Source organism: Corvus brachyrhynchos, unplaced genomic scaffold (genome assembly GCF_000691975.1).
Source record: "Corvus brachyrhynchos isolate BGI_N302 unplaced genomic scaffold, ASM69197v1 scaffold864, whole genome shotgun sequence".
NCBI lineage: Eukaryota > Metazoa > Chordata > Aves > Passeriformes > Corvidae > Corvus > Corvus brachyrhynchos.
This window is the reverse complement of record NW_008237871.1, coordinates 1,400,667-1,413,726: the sequence shown is the minus strand read 5'-3', so window position 1 is coordinate 1,413,726 and position 13,060 is coordinate 1,400,667. Positions and strand designations below refer to the sequence as shown.

The 13,060-nt window shown below is 54.3% G+C and overlaps 3 protein-coding genes and 1 gene segment (V, D, J or C); 1 reads left to right on the top strand and 3 right to left on the bottom strand.

Moving 5' to 3' along the window:
• Positions 1–245, bottom strand: part of LOC103614239 — a gene marked incomplete at its 3' end in the record, with an annotated part of 1,252 nt that extends 1,007 nt beyond the window's left edge. The window contains 1 exon segment of the V gene segment in view: positions 136–245. Within this exon segment, the coding sequence occupies positions 136–181 (46 nt within the window).
• An 891-nt stretch (positions 246–1,136) lies between these two features.
• On the bottom strand, positions 1,137–4,339 carry LOC103614238 (vacuolar protein sorting-associated protein 29). The gene is made up of 4 exons (XM_008632135.2): positions 4,128–4,339; positions 2,778–2,988; positions 2,049–2,284; positions 1,137–1,487 (listed from the first exon to the last, which is right to left on the bottom strand). Exons 1-4 carry the CDS (start codon positions 4,337–4,339, stop codon positions 1,370–1,372), a joined length of 777 nt encoding a protein of 258 aa, XP_008630357.1. The 3' UTR covers positions 1,137–1,369.
• Positions 4,340–4,620: 281 nt separating this feature from the next.
• On the bottom strand, positions 4,621–6,520 carry VPREB3 (pre-B lymphocyte 3). Its single transcript, XM_008632134.2, has 2 exons — positions 5,556–6,520; positions 4,621–5,313 (listed from the first exon to the last, which is right to left on the bottom strand). The coding sequence occupies exons 1-2, from the start codon at positions 5,602–5,604 to the stop codon at positions 4,985–4,987; spliced, it is 378 nt and encodes a 125-aa protein (XP_008630356.1). The 5' UTR covers positions 5,605–6,520; the 3' UTR covers positions 4,621–4,984.
• A 4-nt stretch (positions 6,521–6,524) lies between these two features.
• On the top strand, positions 6,525–12,315 carry CUNH22orf15 (chromosome unknown C22orf15 homolog). Its single transcript, XM_017732280.1, is given in 4 exon segments — positions 6,525–9,371; positions 9,626–9,752; positions 10,036–10,109; positions 10,544–12,315. Coding segments are annotated over 4 exon segments (420 nt in total). The 5' UTR covers positions 6,525–9,298; the 3' UTR covers positions 10,690–12,315.
• Positions 12,316–13,060: the final 745 nt, after the last annotated feature.

Below are 13,060 nucleotides of genomic sequence, written 5' to 3'. Positions count from 1 at the left end.
GCGGGAGAGGGAGAGGAGAGAGGGGAGAAGACAGGGGTCAGTCAGTGTCCCAGGGGCACAGATCTGCCTGGGCAGCAGGACAGGGCCCCTGTGCCCAGAAGCCCCATCCAGGCCCAGCAAGTCTGGCCATGGCACCTGAGCTGTGGGCGAGCACCACGAGGAGAGGAGGGGCCCAGGCCATGGCACAATCCCACCAGCTCCATGTCCTCACACCGATGGGGCTGTGCTGTGGCAGCCAACACCCTGTTATGAGGCTGCCATCCCGGCACAGACCCTCCTTAGAAATGTGGCCCCCAGTGTTTCCTGTTGCACTGCTGCCTCTCTTTCTTGCCCAACAATTCAGCAAGATGACTCCAGATCAATGCATCCTCTGCACCACCTTCTCCCCTTCTCTCTAGCCCAGCAATGCAGCAAGAGCACTCCAGGCCACCTGCTTCCTTGGCCACTCAGCATGTCCTGCTCCATGCTCAGACACCACAAGCCAGTGTCTCTCAGATGCCACAGGACTATGCTAGGCTGCATCGAGTTGTCTGGGCAGAGGCCCCTCAACCTTAGCCAAGATCAGCTCCTCCATCCACTCCCTTCCCACACAAGGGCTTCTGCGCAGGGCTCCGTGCCTGCAGCTGCCCCAGACAAGCCCATGGCCCCCCACCAGTGCTGAGCTTCCACAGCACCCCCACTGCAGGCACTGCCCCAGCACCAGTGATGCTCTCCCTTGTCAGCAGCACCACAGAGAACACAAGGGCTCTGCATCCTGCAGCCTCTGCAGCATGAGGGCCAGTGCCCAGCCTGCCCAGCCCCACACACCCGCACACACCTCTCCACACCACTCTTCCCAGACCGGCCTCTGCCTTTCCATGCTGCTCCAGTTAAGAAGGCAGGATAGATCTGCCAGCATGGGTTAAGTCCTTAGCATCTTTGACAAATCCTGAAATATTTTACGTCTGCATCTCAGGAAGCAAACAGCAGCTTCCTTTTAGTCCTTGGAGTCCCCTTACATCAATTTCAAGCTGATCTTCACCTTTTACAAACATAATGAACAGGACTCAGTTACACAAAGAAAAGAATTTATTATCGTGTATTTGCTTTACACACACAATCCAGTGCCCAGCTACTGCCAGTGTCTGCAACTCCCTAGGCCAGGAACATATCAGCTGCTCCTTAGACACAGAATTTTTCCACAGGCCTCTTTAATCAGCTGTGTCTTCTACTTCAAGTTCTGGTTGAGAACCAAGACAAACAGGTCACTAGCAGTAAAGGGTCACAACTGCTTTACAGCCCAGCTCACCACAGCAGCAGTACTGTGACTGAACTGGGATGGGAAGGGGTGAAAGGCAGTGAGAATTCATCAAGCAGCTTTGAACATGATTCAGTATTTCCTGAACTCCTTTCTTTCTACTTTCCCATCATCCTCAATTAGTTGGAATACGTAAGTCACAACCGTGGAGGCCTGGATATCCATCAGCACAAATGAAGGGTTGATGTTCCTGGAAAGAGGACATACTTCTCATACTTCTCAATTAGATTACACTTACACTGCACTTCTTGCTGTTAACATACCTTATGCTTATGTGTTCTGATACACTTGGTTGCCCAGGGCTGCAGGGGCGTGAGAAGCACTGCAGGGTCTGCAGGCACTGCCAGCAATGTCTCAGGCAGAGCTGCACTTAGCCTAGAACAGCTCAAGCCATGGCAGATCCAGACATTTAAGGTGACAGGGCTTCCAGAAGTCAAATTTCCTACAAAATATGCAGATTCTGGGAAGACACCAGAAAGCAAAACAAGAAGCTGTTGGAACTCACCCCTCTCCGGGCACAGGAAGCAGCCCCAGACACACCAGTGCTGGGCTGTCATGCCCAACATGTGGGCTAAGAAAACTCTGGTAACAGGGGTCCTCCCTGCACTCCCCAGCAAGGGAGTGAGCCGGCCTTGTGCCCCTCATGGCACCCTGCCAGCGCTCTGTGGCACAGTGGCCGGACACTCGCACGTGTTTCAGGTGACACCCAGGGCTCTGTTGCACTGGGCACCTCAGGGCTCCCCTCACTCACCTTTCCAAAGCACTGCAGGCTCCTGTAGCTGACCCCAGGTTGATGAAAAATTTTTTTCCATATTCAAATGCTTCAGATCTGTGTGTGTGTCCCAAGAGGTTGATGTCCACATCCAGCTGCCTCTGCAGCAATTCCAGGCTGGCCACATCACCCCAGGGAATTACCTGATAGCCATGAATCAGCCTAATTCTGAACTGCCTGACAGTTACAACATTCTCTTCAGGATAATTCAGGCTCTGAGAAGGGGAAAGTCATGGACTGTAAGTCAGTGAAGGACCCCACGCCTACACAATGCAGCTTCAAAGCCACAAACCTGCCCTTCGCGGGGCAGGAGGCCCCTCTCAATGTGCAGAGCCAGTGGATGCTTGTACCACACCCCAGCAAGAGCAGCTTCAGAGCAAAGGGTAAGGAATTTGCACCTTTTGGCTACCTAACAGTAAAAACATACACAGAATTCTTGCAGCTACACAGCCAGCTGGGGCACTCCTGTGGCCTCATAGCAATCACAGGCTTGTGCCAGAGTTCCTATGAATCAGGAGCAGTTATTAATCCCTCACACCCAGGTGCAATGAGAAGGGTCTAGAAAATAATTCTGTTTGTCCACTTTTATTAATTCCTACTTGCCTCCTGGTGAATTACAGTTTAGGAATTGCTAATACTGAGAGACTCCCCAGGATTCATCAAGATGAGCACAGCATGGGGGAAGGCAGGCTGAGGAACTGGCGTTACCTCAGAGTCCCCCCTAACAATGTGGATGTCCCCAGCCAGCGTCCTGAGGCAGTCATAGCTCTCCTTGGTGAAGAGGTTTCCCGTACACAAGATGTGCTGAATCTTTCTTGGAACCAGCAGCTCCTTGAACTTCGCTGGCAGAGCACTGCACCAGTGCAGGATGTGAAGGTCCCTAACACCAACTCCGCACACACCGGGAGGAAAGGGAGACCTTTAGCCCAAGTTACTTAATAGAACAGCACAAAACCTCAATGTAATAAATGGTTTTTAAAAAGTTCCTTTTTTTTGGTTGAGAAGTTGTTAAAAGTTGCTTGTTAGAGGAGTGGGGGTATGCAGTTAATGAGTTGTTATTGCGATTGTGCGGGTGTAATGCCGCCGTGTACCCACTAGATGGGGACACCAATGGGGGAAAGTAGTGGCTCTACAGGAAGGAGGGGAATGCTCTAGAATGTTCTCAAGACAGCCCAATAATCATGATGTAAACACTTTGAAGCATTATTGGTCAAGGGGCTAACCAATCACTCGATGCCCCAGAGACTGACAGAATTGAACACTAATGAGGATCCTAGCAACGAGCCATCAGAGGGAGGATCTGAGCTGCACCAATCACAGCATCAAAAGAGACTGTAAGAACTGCTCCGGGGCTCAGCCCCTCGTGTCCTGAGGAACCTGGGTCTGGCGGTGCAGTGTTTGTTTTTCTGGGTTGTTGAGTGGGTCTTGGGCTTACCCCGAGTCTCCGCTCCTGGTTTTCTTTTTAATAAACGAGCAGACTTTTATTCCACCCAAAAACTCCAAGCCTCGTTTTTAACACTCAACACCACACCTCTGCAGGGCTCCAGGGCACTCACAGTCTGGCGAACCATTGCGAACTGATAGGAAAGATGGGTGCTAATGTCTTTACAAACAACTCGAAGGGTGGGGTTCTTTAGGAGAAATGGCTGTTAGTATCTTTGAAATGGGCCTTAATGTCTCTACAAACATCAAGCCTCGAGTTTGTTACAAAACCCAGACAGTTTGAACTCCTGAACTTTAGGGCAATAGGACAAATGGGTCTGCGCAAAGTCTATGGCGGAACCCAGACAGCCGGAACTTCTGTACTTTAGGGCGAAATTACGTGTTCAAGGAGGGAATATGTGGTAGGCGCTTCGGGAAGCCAATGGGGAAGGGAAGAGGGCAACATGCGGCCGTGAATTTCGGATGAAAGGAGGCTGCGCCCTCCGAGACCTCGGGAGACCCCACGGAGGTACGGCACAATTGACTCTCTCCCTTTATTGGAATAAAGCTGCAGGATTCCTCTGTCTCTTTTTTGCTCATAAACCTCTGGCATTTTGGATCTTCCTGACAGTTCACTTATTCCCCCAAATCTCAAACGGGCCCGGCGAGAACCGGTGGCCGCCGGGCCCTGACGGGCACTGAGGTAACCAGGAAGTGACGCGCCGGATTTTGTCTTCCCCTGAGCCAATGGTAGCGCCGGCCGCCCTCACGTGACATCCGCGCCCGCCGCTGGGTCCTAACGGCCGCCTCGGTACGCGCGCCGCGCTGAGCATGCGTAGTGCGGCCATCCCGGTGTTCTGAGGCCTGGGGGAATTTTGTGGGAAAATCCTTCCGCTTTCTGTGTGTGAAAACGTCCTTAAAAAGTCCCCAGAGGTGCGCGCGGGGTTACGCGTGTCCCTGTCCCCTCAGGAAGTGTGGCGGGCGGAGCGGGCAGGGGGACAGGGCGGTGTGGGCGGCGGGCTCTGCTCCGGGGGTGGGTGAGGGCTCCACCCTGCCCGAGAGACCCCGCCAAGGGCCACAGCCCCTCCTGCTCGCCCTCCTGACCCAGGTACACATGACACGAGCCGCGTGGGTGAGGATTAACCTTTATTACCAGGTGAGCCAAACTCTGCAGAAGCCCCAGCCGGATCAAGGCTGCCTTGTGCCAGGTGCTGGAAGAGCCCGGGAAAGCCAGGCCACAGCCGAGCCCTCCATCCTCCCGCTGCAGCAGGAGGCCTGGCCGGTCTCCTGCCGTGTCGGGCTGTCTAATGCCTTATGGGGGACGCCTGGGGACAAAGAGGAGGTTGCCGCACTTCCCAGCACGAGGCAGCGCTGCTGGGCCTGCTCAAGCATGCAAGAGGGACTTTTCCCGTCTCTCCCAGGGCTGCTGCTCTCCCTGCTGAGAGCACGTCAGAGTCGCCAAGAAAAGCGCAGAAAGCTTTTGTTCTCCATTTCTAGAACCATTTGAAGGCAGGTGACAGGGAACAGTAATAGGTGCCGTTGTCATCCTGGCAGGCGGATGCGATGGTGAGGATGCAGGCGTTGCTGGCGAGGTCTTTGGTGGCAGAGAAGCGGTCAGGAATTTTGGCAGGCCTGTGCTTGTCTCGCTCGGAGTTGTAATAGAGCAGATACCTCAGGGAGTGCCCTGGGCGCTGCTGGTACCAGGAGATGCCGAACTGGCTGATGTTGTACTGGGGGCTCAGGGTGCAGAACAGCCGAGCCGTCTGCCCAGGCAGCACGAACACAGAGTTTGGCTGGGTCAGCACGGGCTGAGCCCTGGAAGCTGCATGCACCAAGGATGCAGTTACTGATGGGCTGAGCTGTGTCCCCCATCACACTCAGCCCCAAAATGTCCCTCAGCTCTCTTGAGGCAATGCCATTACCCAACTCCCATCCTGCTCATCACACCACACAGCCCCAGAGCAAAATGCCCTACTCAGACTCACCTCCCCTTGGACAGCCCAGTCCTGCCCACCACCCTGCAGTGCCCGCCAGGCAGAGCTAACTCAGCCACACCACCCTTACCTGTGCCCATCGTCCCCACCAGGAGCAGGACCATGAAGCCCAGGGCCATGGCAGGAGGCAGAGGAAGGGAGGCTGTTTCAGAGAGGGTCTGGGGTGCTACACAAACCCAGGCTGCTGTACCGCAGGCACTGGTGGGACGTATGTAAATGACACAGGGGGCTCAGGGACTCAGCTCCCCAGGGCTGCTCGCTCTGCTGCAGCTGGGCTTCAGGGAGGGGGTGAGAGCTGAGCATTGCTCAGCACCCACCTTCACCCCAGCCCCTTTCCTTCAGCTGCACCAACGCACCCACAGCCCACCCCAGCACCCTCTGCCCTGGGAACTGGGGCAGCATCACTGACCATCTCTCTTCACTGATGGGAAGAGCAGAGAGGTTTCTCTGGTGTCTCCCACTCAGGCCCTCTGCTGCCAGGTGCACCAGAGGCCAGGAGCCTGAGCAACACCATGCCAAGGATGCTCTGGGGAGGCAAGAGGCTGGGAGTCATCAGGGAGAATGGAAGATGGGAGGTGCCAGAATCCCCCAGCAGCTGTCTCATCACAGAAGCAGCATAAGGAAAGTTGCTTCTCCCTCCATGCAGCTCCATCACGGACAGGAACTGCTTGTCTGGGTCACAGCATAACCTGCAGCGGGGGCTGGGAGCTGCCGAGGGTGCTGCCTCTTCGCCAGGGCCGCCTCAGGAGCAGCAGCCATGGGCAGCCATGGGGGGTGGCTGCCGAGGTCACCGGCAGAAGACATTTCCCAAGGGACCAGTGCAGAGATGGCTGCAGCACAGCTGCTGCCTCGTGCGGAAGGACAGCAGACCGTTACAGCCAAAGGCCACCAGCTCAGTGGGCGTGAATCCCCTCCTGTCTGTGGCACCTGTCACAGGGCCCAGAGACACCGTATCACACGGCCGCCAGCCCAGGCTATCCTTCTCAGCAGTGTGGTCAGCAGGCACTTCTCATGTGCCAGAGCTGGTGGGTGTATGCTGCCTCATCACCATCCAGGGACAGCCCACTTTCTCCCTGCTGCAGCACCCTAAGCCAAAGACGTTGCAGGTGGGTCCCAACATGACTGCCCTGTGTGTGCTCTGGTTTTGAGGGAAAATGGAGCTCTGAGGCAGAGTCGTGCCTTTTTGGAACACCCCAGCACTGCGCCTCTGGCATGGGCAGGTCCTGAGGAGGAAGCACTACCGTCACCCAAGGACGTGATGCAGGAAGCTGGACTCTTGCTCTGCTGTGCCACCCTGCAGAGCTCTGGTGCACCCAATGGCTCATCTCTCTTCTGCGTTCTGGGTCATTCAGAGCAGCTATAACTGAGCAGGGCCCCACCTGCAGCAGCAAGGGGCTGGTTAGACCTGATAGGGCCCCACAGTTCCTGGCACAGCTGGACTGCAGGGCAGCAAGGGCTGTTGTGCCCCTGCCAGGGGGATGTGGTGTCACACAGTCCTGGCACATGCAGCAGAGCCTGGCTGTGTCCCACCTGAGCCCATCTGGGCAAACCTGCTCTATCAGATTTATTAGAGCCAGCCTGCAGCAAGGTCATGCAGCCACAGCTGCATGAGACCAGCTCCAAAGCCCATCCAAGGCTGGAGCTTTGCTGTAGTCTCTTCTGGCCTTGTGGAATCCTGCCCCTGCAGGTATCAGCAGCTTGTGTTTCGTGCCCCTGAGCTCTTGCAGGTACGAGCACACTGCAGATACAGCTCCACCTGTTACCCAGCAGCACTCCCCAAATTCTGCAAGGTGGTGACAAGATGAACATGAGTCTCCCTCCGTGTCCTAGGTGAGCAATGTGACACACACACACACCTTGTCCCAAGCCCTGAGCAGGACAAGTCCATGGATTAGACTGACTGTAAAATGAAACCCAGCAAGACAGAGGGAAATCATCTCCTCATGCAAGGAGGTGCATTTCAGAGAAAGGGAATTTGTCCACAGAGCAGTGAGCATTGGATAACACAGCACATCAGTGTTGTTACTGGTTCCCACCATTCAGGCCTTTCCCATCTGCTGAGCAGCCCAAGGGACATGGTTTCACCCATATGTTTTCCACAGGAAAAGGAGATGATGCTACAGGGCCCTGACACATTGCTGCAGGAACACTTGCACAGCAACATTTGGGCACCAAACAGAAGATGCAGCTGGCACATGACAATGTACATCATGGGGCTGCAAAACCCCACTGCCTCCTTCTCCAGAGTAGGACCAGCACAGGCAGAATTCTCAGGATGATTATTCCAGTGGGATCCAGTCATTTCGCAGAGGAGGCCAGGCTGCCCTTGCAGCAGTGCTGGGCTTAGGAGCAGGGTGGGCAGATGTGGCACCACCACAGCCCAAATGAACTGCAGGACAAACGGGGGGCAGGAAACACCACAAGACTACAAAAAAGTCTGAAATTCAGAGCAGCTGGGACCACATGGAGCAGTCAGCCTTACCAACAGGCTGTTGTTTAGCTCAGCCCCTGCTCTACCCCTGTCTCATACCCTGCAGCTGCAGGGGGCTCAAGAATCTGCAGGGGCCATTCACTGTTGCTGGGAGATCTGGCTGCTGAAACCACAACAGTGTCAGTGGGAAACACAGCCTGTGCCCTGGGCTCTCCAGCAGCTCCCACCACTTGCAGGAAGGGACCCAGCACCACAGCCCTGCCAGAGGCACAGGAGCACCATGTTTCCCACCGTGAGATTTGGAGGTATGTGGGCAAAGCCCCAGCTCTGCCTCAGCCCTGGGGCCAGCCCAGCCCCTGGACCACCCTCATCACCCCCCACAAGGGGCAAGGCAGGTGCACAGCAATTGCCAGTGCTTAGGGAACAGGCAGGAGAGCTCTGCTAGGGCACAGCAGCATCCTGCACTGCCCCTGCCTTAAAAAAAAAAGGGAGCTCTATTACCCCTACATTGAATCATGGAGGAAAACCACTCCAGCAGAGCTGAGTTAATCACAGGGAGGGAGGCTGGATGTGAAGATGAGTTCCCAGCCTGGCAGCTCTGGGAAATCACTGGAGGGGGCCCTGCTTATCTAGACACAACCAGAAGAGCCATGGGGCAGAAGGGCCAGCTGCCAGCAGAGCTCCTCTGTTCCAGGCTGTGTGGAAAGGGCTCCCTGACTCAAATCCTGGCTCTCAGTTTCAGACAGCAGGTATCTGTGGGAAGAAATGAGCAGCCCCTACCCTGACCTCACCCAGTTGGCTGGATGCTTTGGCCTGACCCCAGACACTCGTGGCTGAATCCATCAGACACACACAGTCCTAAGCCTTTGCTCCCTCTGCTATTTGACTTGGATCCCCAGCTCTGACTACTGACGTGTGTCAGCCCTGGGGATTTCTCAATTGAGACAAACTTGGTCAGAGTTCATGGCCAAAATATCCTCTGGTGACTCAGTCACAATCTCCAGCTCTTTCCCCTTGCAACTGGGACCACCTTGTAGAAAGGGACTGGCAAGGCGCAGGACTCACTGCTTTTTCCTACTCATGCTTGATGAAACGAAGTTGAAGGACAGAGACACTTCATCAGTCAGAACCATTTTCCCCAAATCAAAGCGCTCATCTTCTCCCCTCACCTGCGGCACTCAGCACCAGCTACCAGCAGCCATGGCTGTAATGCAGCTGCTCAAAGCCCTGCTGATGCCACATGGGGATCCTACCTTTGCTGGCCACAGTGGGCACCTCTCAGCCACCTGCTGTGCCTCTTGTCATGCCCATGTGGCCCCTGGGTTTGGGGCGACCACACTCCTGTCTCAGGTCTCATTCTCTGTCTGCAGCCAAGTGCAGAGATGGCAAACCTGTGCTGCTGCGTCCAGACCCTCACAGATCACCTGAAGTAGAAGTGTCAGTGCAGGCCTGAAGGTACGAGTGCTCTGGGCAGTGGTCACCGAGGGACTGCCACTCATCTGTACAGAAACAGGAGATGGTAACAAACAGGTCACATGGGAGTCACAGAACATCCCAAAACACAGGGAAAGGGACAGCAAACCTCCTGCTCCCCAGATCTCCACAGATTCTGTTCAAAGTGTAACCTGCCAAGGAAAATACCTCTAAACAGGCTTTTTGGCCACACAGGGGCACACTGAGCTTCCTTCACCATGTGTCTCTCCCTCCAGACTGCATCGATCTTGTGGACAAAAAGGGCACCCTGATGAATCTGACCAAAGTGGAAGATCCTGCATCTGAATTCACCAGTAAATACCTACAGGAAAGGCAGCACTACATCCTCATAAGAGCTGTCCAAAAGTTCCTTGTCGAGACAGCACAGCTCAGCCTCTGGGCCAAGAAGGGTCTGCTCTGGGGGGAGGCTTGGAGAGGGGCTCTGTTCAGCAGTCACTTGGACACAGCAAGAAGCTCCAAGGAGGCAGAAGCTAGCTCAGATGAAGCACTAGAGCTGAGCCTTTGTTTATCCAAGGGCTGCTCCAGGGAAGAAGGAACCTTTCCTGGGTAGAACCACCTGCCCCAGTTACAAGCCTTCAGTTTGCAGCCAGGAGAGAGACCAATCCATTTCTCCCATTCTGCTGGCAGAAGAAAACTCTGAAGCCACCTGCTACGAATCCTCACTAGAGGACCTGGGGAAACACTACCCTGACCTACCAGGTAAGAGCAAGACACCCACCTCACCTCCATAAAGGAGTCAGGCGTGCAGCATGACTCCTGTTCCCACTTCAGCCCTCGTACAGCACCTGTGGGACTGTCCTCTGATCCCACTGTGCTCCTTCAGGGCTGCTTATGGCTGTGGGCAGCGAGTGCATTCAGGCAGCAGGATCCCTCCTAGTTAAGAGTGACAGCAGGGACCTGCTGCCCTCCCACCCCACACCAGGCAGAGGCCTACCCAGCTTGTCCCCTGGCAAAGAGGGCCATTTCCGTGGAACAAACAGGGAGGGAAGGACATCAGGAGAGATTGGGAAACTCTCAAGTGTCTCTCCCAGGCTGTAGTCCCACAGGTTGGCAGTGGCTTGCTCAACATGTAATGGGCAACTGACCAACACAGCAGGAAAACACAACTCTGGAAGGGCTTGGTTACTCCACAGATCATCTGCAACAGCCCTTAGGAAAGACCCAGAGGAGGAAGGGCTCCTTACAGAGGAGGGCTCAGCCCCACACCAGCTCCCGAGCCAGGAACAGAATCACCTTACAGAGCAGGAGGAGCTTAGAACTCAAGAACACCCCTAAATGAGGAACAGACCCATTACTGGTCACACAGGCAAGCACAGCCACCACCAGGGTCCAACCACCTGCCCAGGCACTTATTCCCAGCACAGCAAGAGTCCCCTGCTACTGAGCCCCTCTTCCTGGGATCCCCTGCTCCTCCCAGAGGTTCACACTACCACATCCCAAGCTGCACCCTGACAAACCAGGCAAACCCAGCACCACAGCCAGGCACAAGCAGCATCCTCCTGCTTCAAGGTGGTCTCATGTTCCCATGGCATGGCCTGCACTCCCCAGTGACGAGAACCTGCATCTCCTTTCAACCCACCTGCACAGCAGCAGGCAGAGGAACATGCACCCACCTGTATCATTGGATGGGTCTGCTTCCCACTCCATCACCAGTCTGAAATGGCCCTGCAGGGGCCGTCACTACAATCACCAGGAAAAGCTGCTACAGAGACAGCCAGTCCCCACAAATGCAGAAGCAGTGCTTTTGCCAAGATGGGTCAAAGGCAGAACACACCTGATGCGGCTGCTCTGCTGGCTCTCCTTAACAGCTTCTCCAGCCAGACCAGCACACCACCCCCACATCAACATCAGTCTAATACTTACTTCTTAAAGGGAGTTAAACAACTTTGGAGTGGTTCCTCCCTGCACACACAGGACAGCTCAGCACATGGAGCACTTGGGCGTTTCATCTCTGGCATCTTTTCCCTTGGCTGTCTCTCAGGAGAACACAAGACTCCCCTGATACAGCCAGGCACAGCTCAGGACATCACCTACCAAGAACTTGAGACTGTAGCATTTAGAAGGGGCAGGACTTTCAAACACCAGCCTCCAGTATCTGCTAAAAGCAACTGCTGCCAGCATTTACCATCAAGACCTGGATTTCCTCACAGATCCCAGCAAGGGGCTGAGAACTTGTCCATTGTTCAAGAGTCAGAGATTAAAAGGTTAAAATACTCATTCTGCCAAGAAAATGCATCAATTAAGCCTCTGAAAGTGTCCTGGTTTCACTGCTGTGCCACTAAAACTCCAGCTGAAGCCTCAAAATTCCCTTTTACACCAAAGTTAAAAAGAGGGTGTCCTGCTGGAGGCCAGTCTTTGGGCAGCAATCACAAGGCTGTCCTGCCAAGGTGACTGTAAGAGGAAAGCAGCTCCACACTTCAACTGATGCCAGTGACCTTGAGAACACTGCATAACCTGCTAAAGCTTTAAAGTCAGATCAGCCAACTGTATCCAAGTCCCACAGCCAGACAGGTCACACTCTCTTAGCTCTGAGGTCAGGACAGGTATTCAGGAAGAGGATATCTATAGAGAAGTAATTTGTTACTGAAAATACTGTAGAACACATGTTGGCTTACCTCTCTCCAGCCTCTCCTCTGCCTAGAGGGCAGCCAACGTCTGAATCTCTTTCTGTCAAGTCATGCAGGCACAATCCTTGCTAGGCTGCACAGCCTGTTTCCAAGTTGTGCCTTGTCCTTTAAGTAGCTGGTAATGTTAACATTTTGGTAGCTTAATTTTAGCTTGAGAATTAAATAAAGAACATGCACAAGTGATAGGTCCAAATAAATCCTTTTATTTCTTTGTAATAAATACAGCACTATCTGAATTCTGAAGACCCTTGGGTCCAATAATTCCTTTCCTACTAGTTCAGAGGTGAATTACCACTAGAATACTCCTGCCTGGTCAGTCTGCTCCCTCCAGCTCGTTCCCTGTCCGTCCTTCTGCTCCCCGTGGATAGCAGGGCTCTACACCATGATCCTCTTCCCTACGAGGGGGCAAATTCTTCACAGGAGAGAAGAAACACCTACAGGGAAGAAGCACAAGTTCAGCATTAGGTACATGTTCCAGCAGCTGGAGTTAAAAGCTCTCTCACTTGAGATGACCAGATCAAGACCCAACGACTGATAACAGCTTGTAACAAATGCAGCAGGAAACAGAGAATCAGCCAAGAGAACAGCAGGCTTCCCATGGCAGCAAGAGTAGACTGTCTAAGAAGGTACCTACAGCCTCCCCACCTTCACACAGACATGGTCACAATCATTTCTCCTTCCCTTTCCAGTCGCCTTCTGCTCTTCAGGACATGGGAAAGACACAACTGTTTCCTACTTAAACCTCTAAAGGGCACTATATCCCCAAAAGATCGCTTCTACAGCCTTCAAACCCCCTGAGATGCTCTGCTGGCAGGAGTTCCCTCCTGCAGGGACAGGGCGCACTCACCATTGCTGTACTTGCACTGCTTCAGAGCCTCGTTGAAGCCCTCGCACAAGGTCAGGTCTCTCTGGTTGGTAGCACACTCCAGGAACTGCTTCATCTCATAGTGGCAGGGTCCGTAGGGCGACTGCTGCATCACGGGCCGGGGCTCCTGCGGGCACGGGCCCGGTCAGAGGCGGCCC

What these genes read in the sequence shown, in the direction of transcription:
- LOC103614238 (XM_008632135.2), bottom strand. Translation starts at nt 4,339, where the DNA reads ATGGCCGCACTACGCATGCTCAGCGCGGCGCGCGTACCGAGGCGGCCG. An exon ending in TTTGAGATTTGGGGGAATAA is followed by an intron (nt 2,989 to 4,127) that starts GTGAACTGTCAG and finishes CTTGGGCTAAAG; the next exon opens with GTCTCCCTTTCCTCCCGGTG. An exon ending in TTGTTAGGGGGGACTCTGAG is followed by an intron (nt 2,285 to 2,777) that starts GTAACGCCAGTT and finishes TCCCCTTCTCAG; the next exon opens with AGCCTGAATTATCCTGAAGA.
- VPREB3 (XM_008632134.2), bottom strand. Translation starts at nt 5,604, where the DNA reads ATGGCCCTGGGCTTCATGGTCCTGCTCCTGGTGGGGACGATGGGCACA. An exon ending in GGTGGGGACGATGGGCACAG is followed by an intron (nt 5,314 to 5,555) that starts GTAAGGGTGGTG and finishes TGGTGCATGCAG; the next exon opens with CTTCCAGGGCTCAGCCCGTG.